A 24,590-nucleotide genomic window follows, 5' to 3' on the forward strand; every position below is an offset into this window, starting at 1 on the left:
CAGTGGGCCGCTGCTCCTGGGCTTTTCTCTCAGTTGCTGCTTCCCTTTTCGAGAGTGCCACACAGTTTTGGCAGGGTGCGAGGCAGAAAGAAAACAGCAATCATTGTGCCCGATGTTTGAGGTGGTGCCTCCTGGAAGTTGTGGAAGTTTCCAGCTAGGCTTTGCCCACGCTCGATAGGCCCGAGCAAAACAAAGTGTGCAAATATGGGACACGCTCACCTTTGCTTCTCAGAGATTCAATTCCTCGGTGAAAGGATTAAAAACTCACACAGGTTGAAGAATCACGTAAGCTGTTAACTGCTAAAATTTCAGCGACAGAGAGGTTCTGAGAAACCAGATGCCTTAGTGCCAGGCAGCCTCCAGATAAGGACCATGAAACTTTTAATTACACGGGAGACTCTGGTCAAACAGGACACATGATAAAAATCTTATTGACCACTCTGCAGCCAAGGTCGCAGGTCGTACTCAGAAAGCAGAAGAGGATCTCTGCAACTTTTGTATGTCTGCTAAAAACAAGGAACAATGGGCAAGAGAGTTTGATACACCGCTGGTCAGACAGATGTCTATCATATCCATGTCTAGAAGTTAGTAGATAAGCAGAGAAAATACATGCTTGATAATATCATAATTAAGTAGACGTGCATAAATTGTAATTGGCTAACTACACTTATATGTCACACATTATGTAATCCTAACTATCAGTTGTGAACGGATACAGATAATTTCTGAACTAACCTTTGATTGGCATATGCTAATTTCTTGTAACTGGGTCTGAAAATATAACTGTCTGTGTAATGCTTTATTCAGGGCTCTCTGGGGTGCCATCAGCTAAACCACCAGATGTATGTACAGTTCTGGTTTCCTTACTTGAGAAAGGATATACTGGCACTGGAGGGGATGCAGAGGAAATTCACTAGGTTGATCCTGGAGTTGAGAGGGTTGGCTTATGAGGAGAGACTGAGTAGACTGGGACTATACCCATTGGAATTCAGAAGAATGAGGGGAGATCTTACAGAAACATATAAGAATATGAAGGGGATAGATAAGCAGGGAGGTTGTTTCCGCTGGCAGGTGAAACTAGAACTAGGGGGCACAGCCTCAGAATAAGGAGGAGCAGATTTAGGACTGAGTTGAGGAGAAACCTCTTGACCCAAAGGGTTGTGAATCTGTGGAATTCCCTGCCCAGTGAAGCAGCTGAGGCCACCTCATTGAATGTTTCTAAGGCAAGGATAGATAGATTTTTGAACAGTAAAGGAACTAAGGGTTATGGTGAGCGGGTGGGTAAGTGGAACTGAGTCCACGAAATGATCAGCAATGATCTTATTGAATGCGGAGCGGACTCGAGGGACCAGATAGCCTACTCCTGCTCCTAGTTCTTATGTTCTTATGTTCTGTCCCTTGCTATCGCTTGCAATAAAGGCCAATTAAAACTCTGAAAATCTCCATCTAACCACTCAAAGTGGACAAAGTCCAAAAATAGCCAGGCAGCTACTTTTGATCCCCAACACTGGCAAGGGCCGCAACGTCTATGTAATTGGCATCTGTACATTTACTGGAGGGTGGCATCTTGTATGAGCGTACCTTCAACTCTTCAGCATCAAGGGAAGCACTTTTGCTCTGCGCACCATTCTGTGTAATTAGTTCACTTCCTGGTCTCCACAGTTTAGAAGTTGTTTTGGCACTGGAGATTGCGAGCCCCCCCACTGTGCTATAGATCACTCCCTCTGCACTTCACCTCTGCCAAGTGCCCAATCAAATAGATTGATAGGAGCTGGGCTAAAATTCAGCACACCTTACTCCACCCCCCTACGAAGTTATGGACGAGGAGTGGGCGAAATCCTTGGAGCCAGTGAAGCCTCTTTTTCTTATTGGAATTCCAAAATCCTATTGCGATCCATTAATTCATAGGTCGGAGAGCAATGCCTTATTGGACACTGAAATTCAAAGCCATAATTTTGTTGGAATTACAAAATCAGGGTCTTGATCTATAACATCCAATGAGGAGTTGCTTTCCAACCAATGAATGAATGAAGCAGCCCAAAGAACTGCTCTCAGCACACAGGCTGGGCTTCGAATCATGAAATCCTGAACATAGAAACAAAATTCCCATTTGACACTGGCCCTTACTATCCATGATGTGGAGATGCCGGCGTTGGACTGGGGTAAACACAGTAAGAGTTTTAACAACACCAGGTTAAAGTCCAACAGGTTTATTTGGTAGCAAATACCATTAGCTTTCGGAGCGCTGCTCCTTCGTCAGATGGAGTGGAAATCTGCTCTCAAACAGGGCATACAGAGACACAAAATCAAGTAATAGAATACTGATTAGAATGCGAGTCTCTACAGCCAACCAGGTCTTAAAGATACAGACAATGTGAGTGGAGGGAGCATTAAGCACAGGTTAAAGAGATGTGTATTGTCTCCAGACAGAACAGCTAGTGAGATTCTGCAAGTCCAGAAGGCAAGCTGTGGGGGTTACTGATAGTGTGACATAAACCCAAGATCCTGGTTTAGGCCGTCCTCATGTGTGCGGAACTTGGCTATCAGTTTCTGCTCAGTGACTCTGCGCTGTCGTGTGTCGTGAAGGCCGCCTTGGAGAATGCTTACCCGAAGATCAGAGACTGAATGCCCGTGACCGCTATCCATGCAGCAAAACAGGGTTGGGTGACAGTAACTCATTTCCCAACATCTTTTAACTCTTACCTCAGAAAAACAGGCTGCATTTTAGAATCACAGAATAGAATCATAGAATCGCCAGGGACCTGGGTTCGATTCCCGGCTCGGGTCACTGTCTGTATAGAGTTTGCACGTTCTCCTCGTGTCTGCGTGGGTTTCCTTCGGGTACTCCATTTTCCTCCCACAGTCCACAGATGTGCGGGTTAGGTGGACTGGCCATGCTAAATTCTCCCTTAGTGTCAGGGAGACTAGCTTGGGTAAATGCATGGTATTATGGGGCTAGGGCCTGGGGGGATTGTGGTCGGTGCAGACCTGATGGGCCAAATGGCCTCCTTCTGCACTGCAGGATTCTGTGTTTCAACCAGGCCCTATCCCCATAACCCCACATATTGACCCTACTAATCCCCCTGACATCCCCCTAACACTAAGGAGCAATTCAGCATAGCCAATCAACCTAATGGGTGCAGTTATATTTTCAGCATTTGCTGTAATAAGCAGTCATTAGGCTTCTCAGAAATGGAAACTGTCACATCAGTCTCAAATGGTGGATCATGTGGATCTTGTAACCAGGGATGGACACTGACAACAGTGCATCTGGAAGGTCACTGGAAGAGATGTGCGTATGGTCTTTCATTGGCAACAGCCCATTACCAAGGTTGGGGTGTGGAATGGACTGCCTGCAGCGATAGTGGAGTCAGACACTTTAGGAACATTTAAGCGGTTATTGGATAGGCACATGGAGCACACCAGGATGATAGGGAGTGGGATAGCTTGATCTTGGTTTCAGATAAAGCTCGGCACAACATCGTGGGCCGAAGGGCCTGTTCTGTGCTGTATTGTTCTATGTTCTATGTTCTATGTACCATTCCCAAGCAAATTATGAAATCGTGCTGCTTTGGACTCTTCCCAAATTTGCACCAATCATGTGATCACCATCAATAAATAACCTGCTGGTTTTTTTTAGTGAAAAATTCTCCAGTCTGGGCAGGCAACAAGAAACCTTCCATTGCAAGGATTGACAAAAATATGCAAAATCCAAAGCCAGCCCAGAAGGCCCAAATACATCTTCAAAGCATATTTTGCAAACCATGGAACATTCTTATTCAGTTTGAACAAGAATATCTGAAACATTTCATCATTCTTGGTAATCAAAGCTCACAATCTTCACATTCTTTTCATACAAACATACAAAACATGAGTGGAAGTAGGTCAGTTTGGCTCCTCAAGCCTGCTCCACTATTCATTAAGATCATGGCCGATTGGTTTGTGTTTCGAATTCCACATTCCCATCTACCCCCCATAACCTTTGATTGCCTTGCCTAACAAGAATCTATCCAACTCCGCCCTAGAAATATTCAGGCATGGTGGCACAGTGGTTAGAACTGCTGACTCACAGCACCAGGGACCTGGGTTCGATTCCCAGCTTGGGCCAGATTCCCAGCTTGGGCCACTGTCTGGGTGGAGTTTGCATGTTCTCCCCGTGTCTGCGTGGGTTTCCTCGGAGTGCCCCGGTTTCCTCCCACAGTCCAAATGGCGTGCTGGTTAGATGTATTGGCCATGCTAAATTCTCCCTCAATGTGCCCGAACAGATGCCAGAGTGTGGTGACTAGGGGACTTTCACAGTAACTTCATTGAAATGTTAATGTCAGCCTACTTGTGCCAAATGCTTAAACTTAATCAACTTAAATTTCAATGACCACACCTCTACTGCCTTCTGAGGTAATGTGTTCCAAACTCACACAATCCTGTGAGAGAAGGAATTTCTCCTTATCTCTATACTTAAAGGGCAAGTCCGAATTTTAAAACAGTGCCTCCCAGTTCTGGATGAGGAAATATCCTTTCCACATCCGTCTTGTCAAGACCCTTCAGGATCTTATGCACTTGAATCTAGTCATCCCTCACTCTTCCATACTCCAGTGGAAATAAGCCCAGTCTGTCCAACCTTAGCCCATAAGACAACCTGTCCAGGAATCAATCAACTTCCTCTGTACCGTCTCCAGCCATTTACATCCTTCCTTACGTAAGGTGACCAAAACTGCACACAGTATTCGAGATGTGGTCTCATCAATGCCCTGTATAACTGAAGCATAACATCCTTACTTTTATGATCAACTCTTCTCATGATAAAGGATAGCCTTCCATTTGCCTTTTTCATAGAATCATAGAAACGTTACAATGCAGAAGGAGGCCATTCGGCCCATCGAGTCTACACCGACAACAATCCCACCCAAGCCCTATCCCCGTAACTCCACATATTTACCCCGCCAATCCCTCTAACCTACGCATCCAGGGACACTAAGGGGCAATTTAGCATGGCCAACCAACTTAACTCTCACGTCTTTGGACTGTGGGAGGAAACCGGAGCACCCGGAGGAAACCCATGCAGAAACGGGGAGAATTTGCAAACTTCACACAGACAGTGACCCAAGCCGGGAATCGAACCTGGGTCCCTGGAGCTGTGAGGCAGCAGTGCTAACCACTGTGCCACCGAGCCGCCCCCAATTTTAATTACTTGCTGTACCTGCATGACTCTTGTACTAAAACACCTAAATCCCTCTATACCTTGGAATTCTGCAGTTGTTTTCCATTTGGGTAATATCTGCCTTTTTATTCTTCCTGTCAAAGTGAACAACATGACATTTTCCCACATGTACATCATCTGCCAAATTTTTGCCCACTCACTCAACCTATGTACATGTACATCTGCAACCTCCTTACGTACACTTCACAACATACTTTCCGACCTATCCTTGTGTTATCTGAAAATGTAGCTATCGTACCTTCGTTCCCCTCATTTAAGTCATTGATATAAGAACATAAGAAATAGGAGCAGGAGTAGGCCATCTAGCCCCTCGATCCTGCCCCGCCATTTGACAAGATCATGGCTGATCTGAAGCGAATCAGTTCCACTTACCCGCCTGCTCCCCATATCCCTTAATTCCCTTATCGATCAGAAATCTATCTACCCGTGATTTAAACATATTCAACGAGGTAGCCTCCACCACTTCAATGGGCAGAGAATTCGAGAGATTCAGTACCCTCTGAGAGAAGAAGTTCCCCCTCAACTCTGTTCTGAACCGGCCCCCACTTATTTTGAGGCTGTGCCCTCTAGTTCTGGTTTCGTCGTGGTAATTTGAGGCCCCAGCATTGACCTCTGTGAAATTCCACTCATCAGATCCTGCCATTCAGAAAAAAGACCCATTTATGCATACTTACTGTTTTCTGCCAGCCAGCCAATCTTCTACCCATGCTAATATGTTACCCCCGACACCATCAGCTTTTATTTTTTGCAATGGCACCTGATCAAATGCCTTCTGGAAATCCAGGTACAGCACATCCACAGTGCATGCTACTCCTTCAAAGAACTTCAATATTTTGGTTAAATATCATTACCCTTTTTCAAAAAAAGATCAGACTGACTTTTCCAGATTACCTTGAGATTTTCTACATGCCCAGTATAACCTCTTCAATCATCGATTCTAGCACCTTCCCCAAGACAGACGTCAAGCTAACTGGCCTCAGGTTTCCTGTTTACTGCCTCCCTCCCTTCTTGAATAGAGGGGTCACATTTGCTCCTTTAGCATTCTAAAGATCCTTTCCAGTTGTCTCGCGAATTTTGGAAAAGTAACACCAACATTTCTCATCAGCCACCTCTTTTCAGACATCAGGATGAAGTCCATCAGGACCTGGAGACTTTTTCTTCTTTATGAATTGTAAACTATCCCTACGTTTTTTAAAATCAAGATTAGGTTAACTCTTATTTATTTTTCACTTTTGAACCTTCTGTGTCCTATTGTCTCTGCTGAGAAGGCAGTTATAGTCATACTGTGCAGAAAAGGCCCTTCGGCCCATCGAGTCTGCACGACAATATCTGCCACTAAAGGCGCACTGATCCCATTTTCCTGCACTTGCCGCATATCCTTGAATGTTATGATATTTCGAGTGCACATCCAAATATTTTTTAAAGTTTGTAAGGTTTCCGGTCTCCACTACCTTCCCAGGCAGTGCATTCCAGATTCCCACTACCTCTGAGCGCAGAAGTTTTTTCTCAAAAATCCCTCTGAATCTCCTGCCCCTTACCCTAAAACTATACCCCCTCATTCTTGACCCCTCAACCAAGGGGAACAGCTGCTCCCTACTCACCCCGTTCATATCCCTCATAATCTTATCCACCTCAATCATGTGCCCCTTCGGCCTTCTCTGCTCCAAAGAAAACAATCCAAGCCTATCTAGTCTCTCGTTATAGCTCAAATACTCCATCCCAGACAGCATCCTGGTGAACCTCCTCTGTACCCCCTCTAGTGCAATCACATCCTTCCTATAGTGAGGTGACCAGTACTGCACACAGCACTCCAGCTGTGGTCTAACCAATGCTCTGTACAGCTCCAACATTACCTCCTTGCTCTTACACTCTATACCACAACTGATGAAGGCATGTCCCAAATGCTTTCTTAACTATCCTACTCGCGTGCTCTGTCGACTTCAGGGATCAGTGAATAGTTACCCCAAAATCCCTCTGTTTGCCCAGAAATCCCCATCATAAACTGACCTTTTGGCAATACACAGGGGTACGAACCTCACTTTGGATGGGGAGATGTCTGAATTTCATTTCCTTTATAATGGCACCGTCGAGATTGTCAATTTCAAAAATCAGTTCTCATTTTTTTAAAATTGCCTCTTATGTAAACCTGGCCTACCAAATCCCAGTCTTCAGCCAGTGGTTAGGACATGATCTACTCCATGTTCCTCAGAATGGAGCCAGTGGTTCATCTCCATTCAGTGCCTTCCAGTGGTCGAGATCAGGAATTCACAATGAGTGGACAACCCACACATCAGTTCACCCTGTCACGAGGCTTCTGTTTACCAGAAAATTATTTTTTAAAGAAAGACATTGATTATTATCTTGTTTTTTACAAACTCAGGCTGTCGAAAATGCTGTAGTTAATGATATACTTTGAAGTACTGTTGTAATATAGAAGCGTGGCAGTCAATATGTACAAATTCTTTCACTCAGTAATACGATAATGATCAAATGATCTGTTTGTGTGATGTTGATTGAGGGGATAAATATTGGCCAGGACACTGGGGACAACTCTCCTCCTTTGGAATAATACTGAGTGACCTTTCATGTCCGCCACAGAAGGCAAAACAAAGTTTTACGGCTCTTCCAAAAAACTGGCACTTTTGCCAGTGCAGCACTCTCTCTCTACTGCACTTAATTGTCAGATCTAAAGAGGCTATTAAAGGTTTGACTTCCTTTGATATGATTATTGAATAGAAACTGATTTGCTTTTAAAAGCGGTTAAACACTTGAGGAGATTTTAAAAATGTTGACTGGCTTTTATGAAGCGGATTTTTGCCACCATTAAATGTGTAAGGGCGAGAGCTGTATCAGATTGCTCGAAGTTTATTTTTTCATCTCCCCATGACTGCTGAGGTCCACCCATAATGGATAGTGGGTAAGTGGTTATGAGGGTGGCATGGAGGACATGAGGAGCGATGGACCATGGATGGGGAGCGTGTATAAAGGGCCATGGGTGATCAGTGAGGGGCATAAGTTGGCTTTGAGTTGGCATGAAGGGTAAGAGTAACCATGGGTTGTGGGGCATGGGTTGGCATGGTGAGTATGAGGGGCCATGGGGGGGGGGGGGCCCAGTGAGGGGCATAAGCTGGCTTTGAGTTGGTATGGAAGGTAAGAGCAACCATGGGTTGTGGGAAAGAGTTGACATTGCGTTGGTAAGGAGGGTATGAGGAGCCTGGAAGAGTTGGAGGGTAGGGAGGTTAGAGCATATATGAGGGGTGAGGGCTACAGGGCCTTAAAACTTCTAAAAGTGGGACAAAGTCTAACCAGCCACTCGCCTGCCCCTATGGCTGCTTACGCCCTGCTTGCGGGATGGGTGAGCCAGGAGAACCTTAGCAGCCAACATCTAACCCAATGTCTCTATTTAGGTGAAAGAACAAAACTAGAGGCACCAGAATTCCAACAGGGAATTCAGAAGAAACCTCATTACCCAGAGCGTGGAATAAAAGTGGAATTTGTGGGAGTGGTTGAACTGATTAGTATCGATGCACTTAAGGGGAAGCGAGACATGTCTCTCAGAGACAAGGGAGTAGAGGGTTATGACGATAAAGGTAGAGGAGGGAAGAAAACAGGGGGCTTGAGTGAAGAATAAACATATGCCTGGGTCTGTTAGGCTGAAAGGACTGTTTCAGTGCTTCTGCGGATGTACTTTATTGTCATTCTCGATGAATGAATTAAGATGGGACAAATACCTTCTTCATGCTAATCATTGTAGAATCATAGAATCCCTACAGTGCAGAAAGAGGCCAGGAGGCCATTCGGCCCACTGAGCCTGCACTGACAACAATCCCAGCCAGACCACATATTTACCCTGTTAATCCCCCCGACACTAAGGGTCAAATTAGCATGGCCAATCCACCGAACCAGCACGTCTTTCGGACTGTGGGAGGAAACCGGAGCACCCGGAGGAAATGCACGCAACATGGGGAGAACGTGCAAACTCCACACAGACAGTCACCTGAGGCTGGAATTGAACCCGGGTGCCTGGCGCTGTGAGGCAGCAGTGCTAACCACCGTGCCATCGTGTCGCCTGAGAAATGGTTTATTTGCCCTGTTTAAGGTATTGATTTCTTGCTGGCGTATAATGTCCCAGGCACGAATTATCAGTTTTTAAAAATTCATTTGTGGAATGTGGGTGTTGCTGGCTGGTCAGCATTTATTGCCCGAACCTAAAGTGTAACAGATCAAAATAGGAACAAGAGTTGGCCATTTTGACCCTTGAGCCTGTTCCACCATTCAGTTAGATCAAATGTATCTTGCCTGAACCTACCCAACTTATTTTCTGTAATGCGTAATTAGCCTGTCCAACAATAATTCAAAGTGATTTTTCAAAGGAATTAAATAGTGAGATTTTATACATAAAATCTTACCCTGGAATCATACCGACATTCTTATCAATCTTAAGTCACACTTTCTGACCACTTGTGCTGTGCACATTGAAGCTAAAGCAAGCTGACCGCAAAGTTCCACAAATATTTATTTACCGCAGGCCACAGCATATAGAGCATCACTGAAACAGTGACAAATGTCTGACACGACCACAGGCACATCAATTAGTCACACAGACCAGGCAACAAGTGCAGTATTAGGGCAGGATTTGCAAGCAGGCTTTGCAGGCCGCCCTCACCTCTGGGAGATCCCACTCTCCGACTGCTGCGGCAGCCTGCTGGTGTTGGTGTAAAAGGGCTTCAGGAAAGACGGGACGGACAGGGACGAGGGGAGGCTGCTGGAAATGGGTTCGCTCTCTGATCTACCGCGATGGCACCTCACGATATTGATGGGGCTGAGCATGTGGAACCAAAGACAAAACACAGGAAAACAAAACAGTCGTCAAATCCAATAGAATCCCCACAGTGCAGCAGGAGACCGTCCAGCCCATCGCGTTTGCACCAACTCCTAGAAAGAGCATCTTACCCAGTACCAACCCCTGCACCCCCATTCTTTGACGCCACACATTTACCACGGCCAATCCCCCTAACCTACACATTTTTGGACATCTCATTAGTGACAGACAGCATGGTTTTGTAAGAGGGAGGTCGTGCCTTACAAATTTGGTGGAGTTTTTTGAGGAAGTGACAAAAACGGTTGATGAAGGAAGGGCCGTGGATGTCTATATGGATTTCAGTAAGGCATTTGACAAAGTCCCACATGGCAGGTTGGTTAAGAAGGTTAAGGCTCATGGGATACAAGGAGAAGTGGCTCGATGGGTGGAGAACTGGCTTGGCCATAGGAGACAGAGGATAGTGGTCGAAGGGTCTTTTTCCGGCTGGAGGTCTGTGACCAGTGGTGTTCCGCAGGGCTCTGTACTGGGACCTCTGCTATTTGTGATATATATAAATGATTTGGAAGAAGGTGTAACTGGTGTAATCAGCAAGTTTGCGGATGACACGAAGATGGCTGGACTTGCGGATAGCGAAGAGCATTGTGGGGCAATACAGCAGGATATAGATAGGCTGGAAAATTGGGCGGAGAGGTGGCAGATGGAGTTTAATCCGGATAAATGCGAAGTGATGCATTTTGGAAGAAATAATGGAGGGAGGAGTTATACAATAAATGGCAGAGTCATCAGGAGTATAGAAACACAGAGGGACCTAGGTGTGCAAGTCCACAAATCCTTGAAGGTGGCAACACAGGTGGAGAAGGTGGTGAAGAAGGCATATGGTATGCTTGCCTTTATAGGATGGGGTATTGAGTATAAAAGCTGGAGTCTGATGATGCAGCTGTATAGAACGCTGGTTAGGCCACATTTGGAGTACTGCATCCAGTTCTGGTCGCCGCACTACCAGAAGGACGTGGAGGCGTTGGAGAGAGTGCAGAGAAGGTTTACCAGGATGTTGCCTGGTATGGAGGGTCTTAGCTATGAGGAGAGATTGGGTAAACTGGGGTTGTTCTCCCTGGAAAGACGGAGAATGAGGGGAGATCTAATAGAGGTGTACAAGATTATGAAGGGGATAGATAGGGTGAACGGTGGGAAGCTTTTTCCCAGATCAGAAGTGACGTTCACGAGGGGTCACGGGCTCAAGGTGAGAGGGGCGAAGTATAACTCAGATATTAGAGGGATGTTTTTTACACAGAGGGTGGTGGGGGCCTGGAATGCGCTGCCAAGTAGGGTGGTGGAGGCAGGCACCCTGACATCGTTTAAGACTTACCTGGATAATCACATGAGCAGCCTGGGAATGGAGGGATACAAACGATTGGTCTAGTTGGACCAAGGAGCGGCACAGGCTTGGAGGGACGAAGGGCCTGTTTCCTGTGCTGTACTGTTCTTTGTTCTACTAAGGGACAATTTAGCACGGCCAATCCCCCTAACCTACACATTTTTGGACACTAAGGGACAATTTAGCACGGCCAATCCCCCTAACCTACACATTTTTGGACACTAAGGGACAATTTAGCATGGCCAATCCCCCTAACCTACACATTTTTGGACACTAAGGGGCAATTTAGCATGGCCAATCCACCTTACCTACACATCTTTGGACACTAAAGGGCAATTTAGCATGGCTACTCTCCGAAGAAGCATCCCACCCAGACCCTATTCCCATAATCTCACATATTTACCCCACTAACCCCCCCCCCCCATCCTATACAGCTTGGGATACTAAATGGCAATTTAGCATGGCAAATCCACCTAGCCTGCACAACTTTGGACTGTAGGAGGAAAACGGAACACTTGGAGGAAACCCGGGGAGAATGCGCAAACTTGACACAGACAGTGATCCGAGGTCAGAATTGAATCCGGGTCCCTGGCGCTGTGAGGCAGCAGTGCCAACCACTGTGCCACCATGATATAGTCAGGAATAACAGTGCTGAATGAATGCTCCCTCTTTACGTAGGAAACTGCAGCAGCTCTGCAGGAGATAGATTGTTTTCAAAATAGGAAAATATTGGAAATGCAAACATATCCGGGAAAACAGAACATAATTTTGAGTAAAATTCCTGAATTCTGATGCAGGCTCTCCATCTGAAACGTTATCCTGCTTTTTCTGCAGACTTACCCGATCACCTTTAAACAATAGCAACTCCAACTCGTAAATTAAATCACTGGACATTTGGAAGTAGAGTCAAGCTAATAATTAGCATAATACCCATAACAAGTAAGTGAAGCAGCTTATGTGAAACTTATTTGATGGTACGTTTACTGGTGTTTATTCTGAAAACTTTTAACTTTTCTGGTTAAATATGCTGCGTATAATTTATTCAATGTATTACGATAAATGCTCTCCTGAGAACATGCCAGAGAATTCTATCTGACATTTATGGCTCTGATTCCTTCCACACACACGCACATGCACACACACACACACAAACACACATGCATACGCAAACACGCACGCATGCACAAACAAACACACACACATGCACACACGTGCGCACACACGCACGCACAAACACACACATATACACACAAACACAAACACACGCACAGGGCGTGTTCACATATGCACACACACAAACACGCGCACGAATGCGCGCACACACAGTGTTCTTGAACTCAGACTTCATTGAGTCGCGGAGGAAGAAGATTAGAGAACAGGTGATGTTAAAATCTTTGTGGAAACGGTGAATAAATATTTTTGCATGTTAGCATTAAGAGTTATACAATGTTAGATGGAAAAAGATAGGACACAGTTAATCTCTGGACAAACTGAAAATGTTGTGAATTTTATAAAAGGAAGCAGTGATAAATTGATTCAAACAGTCCTCCCTGGGAAAATCTTCCGTCTTTGGTGCCCCCATTAATTGGGAATTTGCATAGTCACTGCCTCCCCTCCCTTGCCCACCCACCACAATGTTTCACACACACACGTGCCACTCTTGCCATGTTCTCAATTCTAGCCCATGAGGCCCTTCCCTGGAATCACTAAGGATAAACATTCATTTTTAATTATTTTTCTCTCCTGCATGGTCTCCCCTCTGCGATTAACAACTTGCTGTGTGAGAGGCCAAGTAACCAAGCTGTTTCGGAATCTGTGCCAATTCTGGTGTCATGCCATGAGTTTCCCTGCCTCTAAGGAAATCATCTGTTCTCTAATCTTCTCCCCACCATCAACATAGTCACATCTTTTCCCAAAGGTTGGGGAGTCTAAGACTAGAGGGCATAGGTTTAAGATGAGAGGAGAGAGATCCAAAAGGGTCCAGAGGTGGTGAGTGTCTGCAACGAGCTGCCAGAGGCAGTAGTAGAGGCAGGTATGATTTTGTCTTTTAAAAAGCATTTAGAGTGTACATGGGTAAGATGGGTATAGAGGGATATGGGCCAAATGCAGGCAAATGCACCAAGCTTAGTAGTAAAAACTGGGCAGCATGATCAAGCTGGGCCGAAGGGCCTGTTTCCATGCTGTAAACCTATATGACTCTATCCACCCACACCTCAGCTGCATGAGGCCTGAATTTGAGAAGTGTGTGTGTGAGTGTATGTGCGCGCATGTGTGTGTGTGTGTGTACACGTGCGCATGTGTGTGTGCGCGAGCGTCTGCACGTGTGTTTGTGTGCGTGTGAGTGTGCATGTGTGTGTGTGTGTTTGCGTGTGCGTGTGAGCGTGTGCATGTGAACGTGACTTCGTCCAAAAATTGCCGTGTACATTTGTTTTTAAGATTTTCATTTGAGAAAGAAAGAGATTTAGAATTATTTATTGGGCCTGTCTTCACGAAGCATAACGAAGAGTGGACATCGGGCAAAACAGCTAGACTTGCTTATTTAGAGGGGGTAACATTAATGCTTGAGGCTTGAGATACCTCGCAAAATCAGCAAGTGACTTTTGAATTGCTCTGTGATTGACAAATGTCCACTCAACTCAGCAGCCAGACCGATGAAAAATGGCAAAATTGCAACGACATCACTTGATTCAATCCTGTCATGTCGGACCATTCTGTGGAATTGCTGATTGAAGTATAACACTTGAAGGTAAATCTTGATTCCAAAGTCAAGCGTCTCCTCAACAAATTGAGCACAACCAGAGTATAGTACGAACCTTCACCTCCATCTGGGCCTGAAGTCAAGTTAGCAGACTGGCAGTGGGGAAAGAAAACTTAAATGTGATGTCTACATACCAGTTTGCACCTCAGAGTCTCCAACCACTCTCAGAACGTGGTACTGATTGAAGCTATGGAAATGACCACTCAGCTATCTCTATCTCTTAGCCAGAATCCAAAGGTCATGGTACAAAGACCGCATTGGAAAGAAGATACAATAAAAATGCAAAACAATGGAGACTGTTTAAATAGAGAACATTACCATACAATCAAACCCAAGATGGACTGGAGAAGAATTTAGCACAACAAACTCCAAATATCTTTTATTTTCATTGATATTTAGTGATTCAATCCCAATCTTAAAAAAAACTGCAGTTTATTTTAATAAAATAAATGCAAGTGTGGAAAAAAGAATTGAGATTATTTTTAAACGTTCAAAAAAAAAGGAACTGCTGAACACAATTCAATTTCTAAGAGAAGTTCTGCAATCCCAATTCTGCTTAATTCAGGAATTCCACAAACTCCAGACGAAAATAAAGTTAGCAAATTTGTAGGTCGCCTGTGAAACGAGTGGGTTGTGGAGAAAACTACTCTGAACAGACGCGACTGGCAAACAGAGCAGGCTGGGTGTCTGAAACTTGTCCCTGTCTGAAATAGGGTCATTTCAGAGCAGTGAGCATTAAACATCAGGTGAAAAGCTACCCTTGTGTGTTGCAACATCAGCGATCAGAATATAAAGGAGGTCATTACAATTTCAAAGAACAGAGACCAAGAACAAAGAATAGTACAGTATAGGAACAGGCCCTTCGGCCCACCAAGCCTGCGCTGGCACATGACGCCTTTCTAAGCTAAAGACCTTTTGCCTCTACGTGGTCTCTCTATTCCCTGCCTAGTCATGTATCTGTCAAGATGCCTCTTAAATGTTGCTATTTAATCTGCTTCTACCACCTCCTCTGGCAGTGCGTTCCAGGCACTTACCACCCTCTTTGTAAAAAACCTGCCTCTCACATCTCCTTTAAACATTTCCCATTTTACCTTAAACCTATGTCCCCTAATAATTGACATTTCATAAGAAATGTTGGAAAGGGAAAACTTTCCGTAATTCATTGAGGAGACGCTGGAACCGAGGATTCACCTCCAAGTATTGCGCTTCGACCAGCAATTCTACACAACGGTCCTACATGACTGGATTGAGTTGAATCGAGTGATATAATTGCAATTTTGACATTTTCCATCAGTCTGGTTGTTTTCTTGAGTTAACATTTGTCAATTAGAAAATAATTCAAGAACCATTCGCTGATTACACAAGGAATCTCAAGCCACAAACTTTAATGTCGCCCCCTTCTAAATAAGCAAACCTAGGCAGCTTCTCATAAACTGCTGAGGTCAATACAACACTATTGTAAATGTAAGGCCAATGATGGGTTTTCTGTCTCCTTTTTTATTCATTTGTGGGATATGGGCGTCGCTGGCTGGCCAGCATTTCTTGCCCACCCCTAGTTGCCCTTGGAGGGCAGTTGAGAATCAACCACATTGCTGTGGCTCTGAAGTCACGTGTCGGCCAGACCAGCTAAGGACAGCAGATTTCCTCCCCTAAAGGACATTAGTGAAACAGTTAGGGCTTTTCCGACAATCAACAATGGTTTCATGATCATCAGAAGATTCTTAATTCCAGATTTTTTTTATGCAACTCAAATTCCACCATCTGCCATTGCGGGATTCGAAAACAGGTTCCCAGAACATTATCTGAGTTTCTAGATTAATAGTCCAGCGGTAATACCACTAGGCCACCGCCTCTCATCTGTACAAAGCGCAACTGGCACAAGGCCTAAGTTATTGATAAATTTCAGGGTTGCTGAATAAAGGGCAAGGTGGTTGCTCACTGGAAATGCCTGTGGATCAGTTATCCAGAGACCCTGGCTAATGCTCTGAGGTCACAGGTTCAAATCCCACCACGGCAGCTGGAGGAATTTAAATTCCATTAATAAAATCTGGAATTGAAAAGCTAGCCTTAGCAATGGTAACGATGAAATAGCATCAATTGTTGTAAAAATACATCCTGTCTGCTAATGTCCTTTAGGGAAGGAAATCAGCCATCCTTACCTGGTCTGGCCTACATGTGACTCCAAACACACAGCTATATGGTTGACTTTTAACTGCCCTCTGAAATGGCCAAACAGGCCACTCAGTTGAAGGGCAATGAGGCATTGGGCAACAAATACTGATAACGCCCACATCCCATAAAAGAATAATTTGATTTTGATTTGATTTGACTTATTATTGTCACATGTATTAGTATACAGTGAAAAATATTGTTTCTTGCATGCTATGCAGACAAAGCATACCATTCATAGAGAAGGAAAGGAGAGAGCGCAGAATGTAGTGTCACAGTCATAGCCAGGGTGCAGAGACTTAATGCAAGGTGGGTCCATTCAAAAGTCTGATGGCAGCAGGGAAGAAGCTGTTCTTGAGTTGATTGGTACGTGACCTCAGACTTTTGTATCTTTTGTATAATGACATTATCTGACAGCTGTGTGAAGCAGGACTCTGCATAATTAACACAAACAGCATCAATGAGAATGTGTAAATAAAATGTAGGTTGTCAGCAAGTTCTATGCTTGGATCAGTCTGTCTGGAATCAACTAGATTGCACCTTACAAGGATTCTAACAGTCGCTTTAACATTCGATTTTTAAAAAGATATATATGAAGGTATAAGTATACTTTGAACCTATTACTTTCCTCAATAAACAGTTGTTTTTTCCGAAAGGTAACTTGATTATGAATAAAGGATTTGGTGGAAGTGAGATGAGAGCTTGTGATCCTATGTAGACATGATAAGGAATATCATCATTAAAACCTCTGAGACTCATAGAATGGTTACCACGAATGGAGTCCATTCGCTTGTCTTGTTGATGCTGGCTCTCTGCAAGACTGACCCAGCAAGCCCCACTCTCTTTTCCCAAAACCCTACAAGCTTTCTTCTTCAGAAAAAATATCCAATTCTCTTTTGAATGTCTCAAATGAATCTGTTTTCAACCACACTCTCGTGCATTCCGGAATCTATCCACTTGCTGCATAAAAACAAAACTGTTTTCCTCATGTTGCCCATCAATTTAAATCGGTGTCCTCTGACTCTCAACCCTGCCACCAGTTTCTCCTGACCTACTCTGGCAAGACATCTCATGATTTTGAACATCTCTATCAGATTGCCACTCAACCATCTCTCTGCCCAGAAGAACAGCCCCAGTTGCACTCCCTCATTACTGGAACTATTCTCCTGAATCTTTCCTATATCCTCTCGAACTCCCTCCATATCATTAAATCATACAGTGCAGAAAAGTCCCTTCAGCCTTTCAAGTCTGCACTGACACGCAAGAAACATCTGACCTCCCACTTAATCTCATTTACCAGCACTTGGCCCATAGCCTTCAATGTTATGACGTGCCAAGTGCTCATCCAGGTACTTTTTAAAGGATGTGAGGCAACCTGCCTTGACCACCCTCTCAGGCAGCACTTTCCAGACCGCCACCACCCTCTGGGTAAAAGGATTTTTCCTCTCATTCCCCCTTAAACCTCCTGACCCTGACCTTAAACTTGTGCCCCCTCGTGACTGACCCTTCAACTAAGGGGAACAGCTGCTTCCTATCCACTCAATTTTGTACACCTCGATCAGATCACTCCTCAGTCTTCTCTGCTCCAACGAAAACTACCCAAGCCTATGCAACCTCTCTGCATAACTTCAATTTTCCATCGCAGGCCTCCTTAGGATTTGGACACGTTATCCAGTTGAAGTCGAACCAGTGTTTTAGAAATGCGTTTATACTCTCTGCCTCTCCGGTGACAAGAAAGCGATAGCAGGTGAGGACCTAGAAACGTTCATTATCACTAATGAAGCAGTGTTAGATAAGCTAATGGGACTAAAGGTAGACAAGTCTCCTGGCCCTGATGGAATGCATCCCAGGATACTAAAAGAGATGGCGGGGGAAAGAGCAAGTGCACTTGAGGAAATTTACCAAAATTCTGGGACTGATCCTGCAGATTGGAAAACAGCAAATGTGACACCACTGTTTAAAAAAGGAGGTAGACAAAAGGTGGGTAACTATAGGCCGGTTAGCTTAACTTCTGTAGTAGGGAAAATGTTTGAATCTATCATCAAGGAAGAAATAGCGAGACATCTGGATAGAATTTGTCTCAGTGGGCAGATGCAGCATGGGTTCATGAGAGGCAGCTCACGCTTAACTAATTTAGTGGAATTCTTTGAGGACATTATGAGTGCAGTGGACAACAGGGAACTGGTGGATGTGGTGTATCTGGATTTTCAGAAGACATTCAACAAGGTACCACACAAAAGGCTGCTGCATAAGATAAAGGTGCACAGTGTTACAGATAATGTATTAGCATGGATAGAGGATTAGTTAACTAACAGAAAGCAAAGAGTGGGGATAAATGGGTGTTTTTCTGGTTGGCAATCAGTGACTAGTGGTGTGCCTCAGGGATCAGTGCTGGAACTGCAATTGTTTACAATTTACATTGATGATTTGGGGTTGGGGACCAAGTATAGTGTGTCAAAATTTGCAGATGACACTAAGATGAGTTGTAGAGTAAAATGTGCAGAAGACACTGAACATCTGCAAAGGGACATAGCTAGTCTAAGCGAGTGGGCGAGGGTCTGGCAGATGGAGTACAGTGTTGGTAAATGTGAGCTCGTCCATTTTGGTTGGAATAACAGCAAAATGGACTATTATTTAAATGGCAAAAAATTGCAGCATGCTGCTGTGCAGCGGGACCTGGATGTCCTTGTGCAGGAATCAAAAAAAAGTTGGTTTTCAGGTGCAGCAGGTAATTAAGAAGGCAAATGGAATGTTGTCCTTCATTGCAAGAGGGATAATGTTTAAAAACAGCGAGGTTATGTTGCGGCTGTATAAGGTGCTGCTGAGGCCACACCTGGAGTACTGTGTACAGTTTTGGTCTCCTTACTTGAGAAAGGATATACTGGCACTGGAGGGGGTGCAGAGGAGATTCACTAGGTTGATTCCGGAGTTGAGAGGGTTGGCTTATGAGGTGAGACTGAGTAGACAGGGACTATACTCATTGGAATTCAGAAGAATGAGAGGGGATCTTATAGAAACATATAAAATATGAAGCGAACAGATAAGACAGAGGCAGAGAGGTTGTTTCCACTGGCAGGTGAAACCAAAACTAGGGGACATAGCCTCAAAATAAGGGGGAGCAGATTTAGTACTGAGTTGAGGAGGGACTTCTTCACTCAAAGGGTTGTGAATCTGTGGAATTCCCTGCCCAGTGAAGCAGTTGAGGCTACTTTGTTGAATGTTTTTAAGGCAGAGAGAGATAGATTTTTGAACAGTAAAGGAATTAAGGGCTATGGTGAGCAGGTGGGTAACTGGAGCTGAGTCCACGAAAAGTTCAGCCGTGATCTTACTGAGTGTGGGGCGGGTTCGAGGGGCCAGATGGCCTACTCCTGCTCCAAGTTCTTATGTTCCTATGAGTTAAACATCCAAAGACAAGAGAGAGAAATAATTGAGGTCTTCACGTGGCACAGGTATTCAAAACATCCTCAGAGCCAGACATGAAGCTCCCCTTCCCCCACCACCCCCCACCCTGCCCGCACAATCGGTTTACCTGCTCCGTAGAATTTCCGACTGCTGCCGGAAGATGGTGGTCTTTCCGTGGTGGTGTTTCTCACTGGGAAAGCTGATCCTTCGCTTGCTGCTCGACGGTGGGTGGCTGAAGGTGTGAGCCCGCCTTCGGAACTGCGGCGAGTCGGGATCTTCCTCCGTGTAGAGCTGGCTCAGCGAGGAGATGGGGGACGCCCGGGGGCTGACGGGTGGCGAATTGGGAGGGGACTCCCCGGGAGAGCCGTCCTGTGCCAGAACCACCGCAAAGGTCAGAAAACAAAAAGGAATAACATCGCTCGCACTAAAGAACTGACAACAGAGCAGAAACCCTGCAAATCTGTCAACACACTCTCAGATACCCATTGTATGCTAATTTGTGCTATCTCACCAACTCCCATATCCTGCTGTGCTTAATCCAGTGAAGATTTACAAATGCTACTACACGGCGGCGCTGATAAGCGAGCTCGGTTTCCAAGCTTGCGATGTAAAAAGAGAGCAGAGGGGAGCAGCCTTTTCACTTCTCTTTTGCTGATGAAACTATGTTTGGTGTTTTTTAAAGTGCTCCTCAAAGGCTGGAACTGCTATCGCAAGCACTTCCTCTGGATCTCACCAGCTGACTTCCTGCTCCATGGAAAGTATCCGAGCAAAACAAGTCTATCCGTTGAAAAATGTCGCTGCTCAACTCAATCAGGTTAGCGTAGAGAGAGAGAGCGAGGTTAGTGGGGGGCAAAGGAGCTAGAAGGTGGCGCTAACCCCAACACTCACCCTGGATGCATCCGATGCCAGGCTGTTGCACCGTTCAAAGCTGTCCATGCTTCCTAAGCGGCCCCGCATCTTGGCGCCCTAAAACAAGACACGAACACGGTGAAGAACAAAGTGTTGTTAAGGGGGTAGATCTGAGAGTTCTTGAATGGAAGGGGTATATCAGTGTGTCTGGCAAAGGAAATTTCCCAATGGAGTGCACTGTCATTCTTATCAAAACACTGTCATATCTTTGGCAATGAGAATTGGAATTTGTTGATGTGGCCCGGTTATTGATTTGTAAGCAGACAAAGCAAGAAAGACTTTGATTTACATAGCGCCTTTTAGGGAGGCACGGTGGTTAGCACTGCTGCTTACTGCACCAGGGACCTGGGTTCAATTCCAGCCTCGGGTCACTGTTTGTGTAGAGCTTCCACATTCTCCTCATGTCTGTTTGGGTTTCCTCCGGGTGCTCCGGTTTCCTCCCACACTCCAAAGATGCACAGGTTAGGTGGATTGGTCATGCTAAATTGCCCCTTCGTGTCCCAAGACGGGTAGGTTAGATGGATTAGCCATGGTAATGTGTGGGGTTACGGCGATGGGGAGAGGGCCTGGGTAAGATACTCTGTCAGAAATTGGTGCAGACTCAATGGGCCGAATGGCCTCTTTCTGCACTGTAGAGATTCTATGATTCTTTTGCAATGTATATCACAGCCCAATGAAGTACTCCTGAAGTGTAGTGACTGTGTGTCAGAAGTGTAGCAGCCAACTTTCATACTGCAAGCTCCCACAAAGAGCAATGCGATAATGACTAGATAACCTGTTTGAGCGTCAGCTGTAAAAATGAGGAATAACATCTTCGAACAACATGAAGGGGGAACAAATCAACATCAACAACTAGAACTTACACAGCACCTTCAAGCTTGTAAAATATCTCCCCACAGGGTTATTAAAGAAAATTTGATACCAAACTACGTAAGGGATTATTGGGATGAATGATTGTAGCTTTGTCTCAGAAGGTGGCAGAGAGGTTTTGGGAGGGAATTCCAGACTTAGGGCCACGGCAGCTGAAGGTATGGCCGCCAATAGTGATGATGTGGAGATGCCAGTGTTGGACTGAGGTGGGCACAGTGAGAAGTCTCACAACATCAGGTTAAACTCCAACAGGTTTATTTAGAATCACAAGCTCTCGGAGTGCTGGTCTTTCATCAGGTGAGTGATGCCCCTCACCTGATGAAGAGGCAGTGCTCCAAAAACCTGCGATACCAAATAAACTTGTTGGACTTTAACCTGGTGTTGTGAGACCTCTTACTGTGCCCACCAATAGTGGAGCAATGAAAACGAGAATGTGCAAGAAGCCGGGATTGGAGGACTGCAGAGGTCTCCGAGGTTCGTGGGGCTGAGACGTTTGCAGAGATGGGGAGGAATGAAATCATAGACTCAGAGCCAATGCAGGTCAGCATGCATAGTGGGTGATCGGTGAACAGAACTTGGTGCAAGTTCCAGGCAGCAGAGTTCAATTGCAAGAAGGTGACATTTGTTTCTTCCCCGGTGCTGTAGCTCGGCAATTGGTTTCTTTCTTAAGACAGCCAAACGCTGTTTCATAAAGGTAAAGTCATCGTAGAATCATAGAATCCCTACAGTGCAGAAGGAGGCCATTCAGCCCATCCAGTCTGCACCAACATTAATCCCAACCAGGCCCTATCTCTGTCAGCCCATGTATTTCGCCTGCTCATCCCCCTAATGCTAAGGGGCAATTTAGCATGGCCAATCCGCCTAACCTGCACATCTTTCGAGTCCCAGGTGACCATCGGCTGCTCTCCCCTTTGAGGGGCAGAGCTGACTGGAAGTGACTTAACCTGAGGCTCATCACACCTCAGGCGAGGGGCAAGATTGAGAAGGTGGGGACTTCATGAATAACTTCAGCCGGTACGGGAATTGAACCCATGGTGTTGGCGTCGCTCTGCATCACTAACCAGCCTCCCAGCCAACTGCTGATTGGTAGCATTCAGCCAATGTTAAAATTAAATGCCCTGTTGGACACACTTCACACAATCTATATGGGTGTGTTGCATCCAACAGCACACATTCATTCTCAACAACAGCAGCTAATATTTATATAGTGCCTTTAATGCAATTAAACCTCCTAAAGCATTTCGATATACAAGATAGCCACATAAGGAGTTACATGAACCAAAAGTTAAGCTTGGTCAAAGTGGTAGGTGTTAAAGTGTGTCTTCAAAATGGAAAGGTAGGGAGGAAATTCCAAAACCTAAGAGCCTGGCAAGTGAAGGTTGGAAGATTGGAAGAACAGTCAAAAATATCATGTTTCCAGCTTGTTTCCACCGAGTTTCTCTCCTTACCTTCTCCAGTCTCCATTATAATCAGCAATTCAACAGACACAGGAATCTTTCCTAAAACTCCCTTTCTTTGACACACAATGTATAAACAAGGCTAAAGTGCATGTCTCAGCTGAACTGTGATCCGTCATCGCCCCCTTGCTTAACACAGCAGTCAGAGATTTTGGGAGCGAGGGAAAAACACTTTGCAACCTCCGACGAACCTAATAAGGAGCACAGAGATCTGACACAACTCTTGACAAGTTCCTGACTGCATTAGCCGTATGTTTACAATCCTCTGCAAATCTGCAGCAGCGGCAGTGTGGTGTCTGCCAAGTCTGTCACAGGAAGCCGGGGGAAGTTCCAGACTGATAGCTCAGAAGGCCAGGAAAAGGCGCAACATGGACAAGGAATACATGACCGTAAGGTCATGGTTCAAGGTGACGCCACAGTGAAAAACACTCCAGTCTTGCAAAATTTCTATTTTTAGGTCATTTATTGGGAGCTGACATTAAATAATTTGACTGCTGTTGCGATAATTGTCAAAATTGATAGTTTTTGTGTGTGATTTTCAAATGAGGAAAGCACAGACAATGATGAAAATGTAACAAGCATCTGCAAGGAGCAGAAACACGTTGGCTATTTTCCTCTTGGCTAAGCATTAGATACGGTAACATTTCAATCAAACACAATGTAACCAGCGTGACAGATGTAAATAGCCAGAAACTTTACCTAACGGAGAATAATTAGCCAAGGAAATGTGATAAATGAAACCACAAGCCCACTCCCGTACAAGGCTGTCAATATTTAACTTTCCAACTTCCTAACTCAGCATGACGGAGCACTGGAGAAAAACAAAACTAGTTAAATGAAGGAATCATTTGGAACACGGGTTTCGAATTGGCCGTGAAATGTGATTATGGCGATTCACGTGCTTGAGGCGGCTCAGTGTGGCCATATAATAGCCAGCTGTTCCGTTCAACCAAGTGTTTCTAATTCTGCTACGCAAATCTGCCATCGATAATTACTGCAGCCGTGATGAAGATTTAGGCCGGGATTCTCCGACCTCGCCCCGCGGCTGGGATTCTCCAGTTCCGCTGCAGTGAACGGAGATTTGGCTGAGCATCAAATTCTCCGTTCTTGCTGACAGTGGCAGCAGGCCGTGCGAGACCGGAAGATTCTTAGGCCTTAGGCTTCAATCCTAAATGACGTCCCATCTCAACTGACTAAACCTACTCGAATACGGCGGCGGGCATTTTGCCTGGTAACACTCCTGTGCCATTTCATGGGACATTTCACCGTGCTTAGAGGGGGTCCTATGGTTCGGAAGGGTAATGGGCTACCTCTGAGCCAGCACTTCTGGACCATGGGACAAATATTCATGACATGGTTCAAACAGGCTGCCAGTCAGCCTCCTAAAGCTTCCCCGGTGGGGGAAAGGAATGTGTGCGTGTGACGATATAAAATCATCAAAACTATGCTAAAGGTGTGAGATAAGTGGTTGACATATAGGGAAGTGTAACAAAGTTGGCTTGGTTCCCTGTTGCAAAGAATTTGATTTATTATTGCCACATGTATTAACATACAGAGAAAAGTATTGTTTCTTGCGCTCTATACAGACAAAGCATACTATTCATTGAGAA

General features: G+C 45.1%; 1 protein-coding gene across 2 annotated transcripts in view; it reads right to left on the reverse strand.

The window, feature by feature from the left end:
* Window positions 1-24,590, reverse strand: part of tbc1d4 (TBC1 domain family, member 4) — a 277,707-nt gene that overhangs the window by 44,708 nt on the left and 208,409 nt on the right. The window contains exons 9-11 of one of the 2 annotated variants that reach the window (XM_078221578.1): window positions 20,633-20,710; window positions 19,872-20,113; window positions 9,885-10,040 (exon numbers count right to left, since the gene is read on the reverse strand). In XM_078221578.1, the coding sequence (XP_078077704.1) occupies window positions 9,885-10,040; window positions 19,872-20,113; window positions 20,633-20,710 (476 nt within the window). The remainder of the gene's footprint in view (window positions 1-9,884; window positions 10,041-19,871; window positions 20,114-20,632; window positions 20,711-24,590) is intronic. The other variant, XM_078221580.1, reaches the window with a different exon arrangement.

This window comes from Mustelus asterias, chromosome 10, assembly GCF_964213995.1.
Source record: "Mustelus asterias chromosome 10, sMusAst1.hap1.1, whole genome shotgun sequence".
In the NCBI taxonomy this organism is placed as follows: Eukaryota; Metazoa; Chordata; class Chondrichthyes; order Carcharhiniformes; family Triakidae; genus Mustelus; species Mustelus asterias.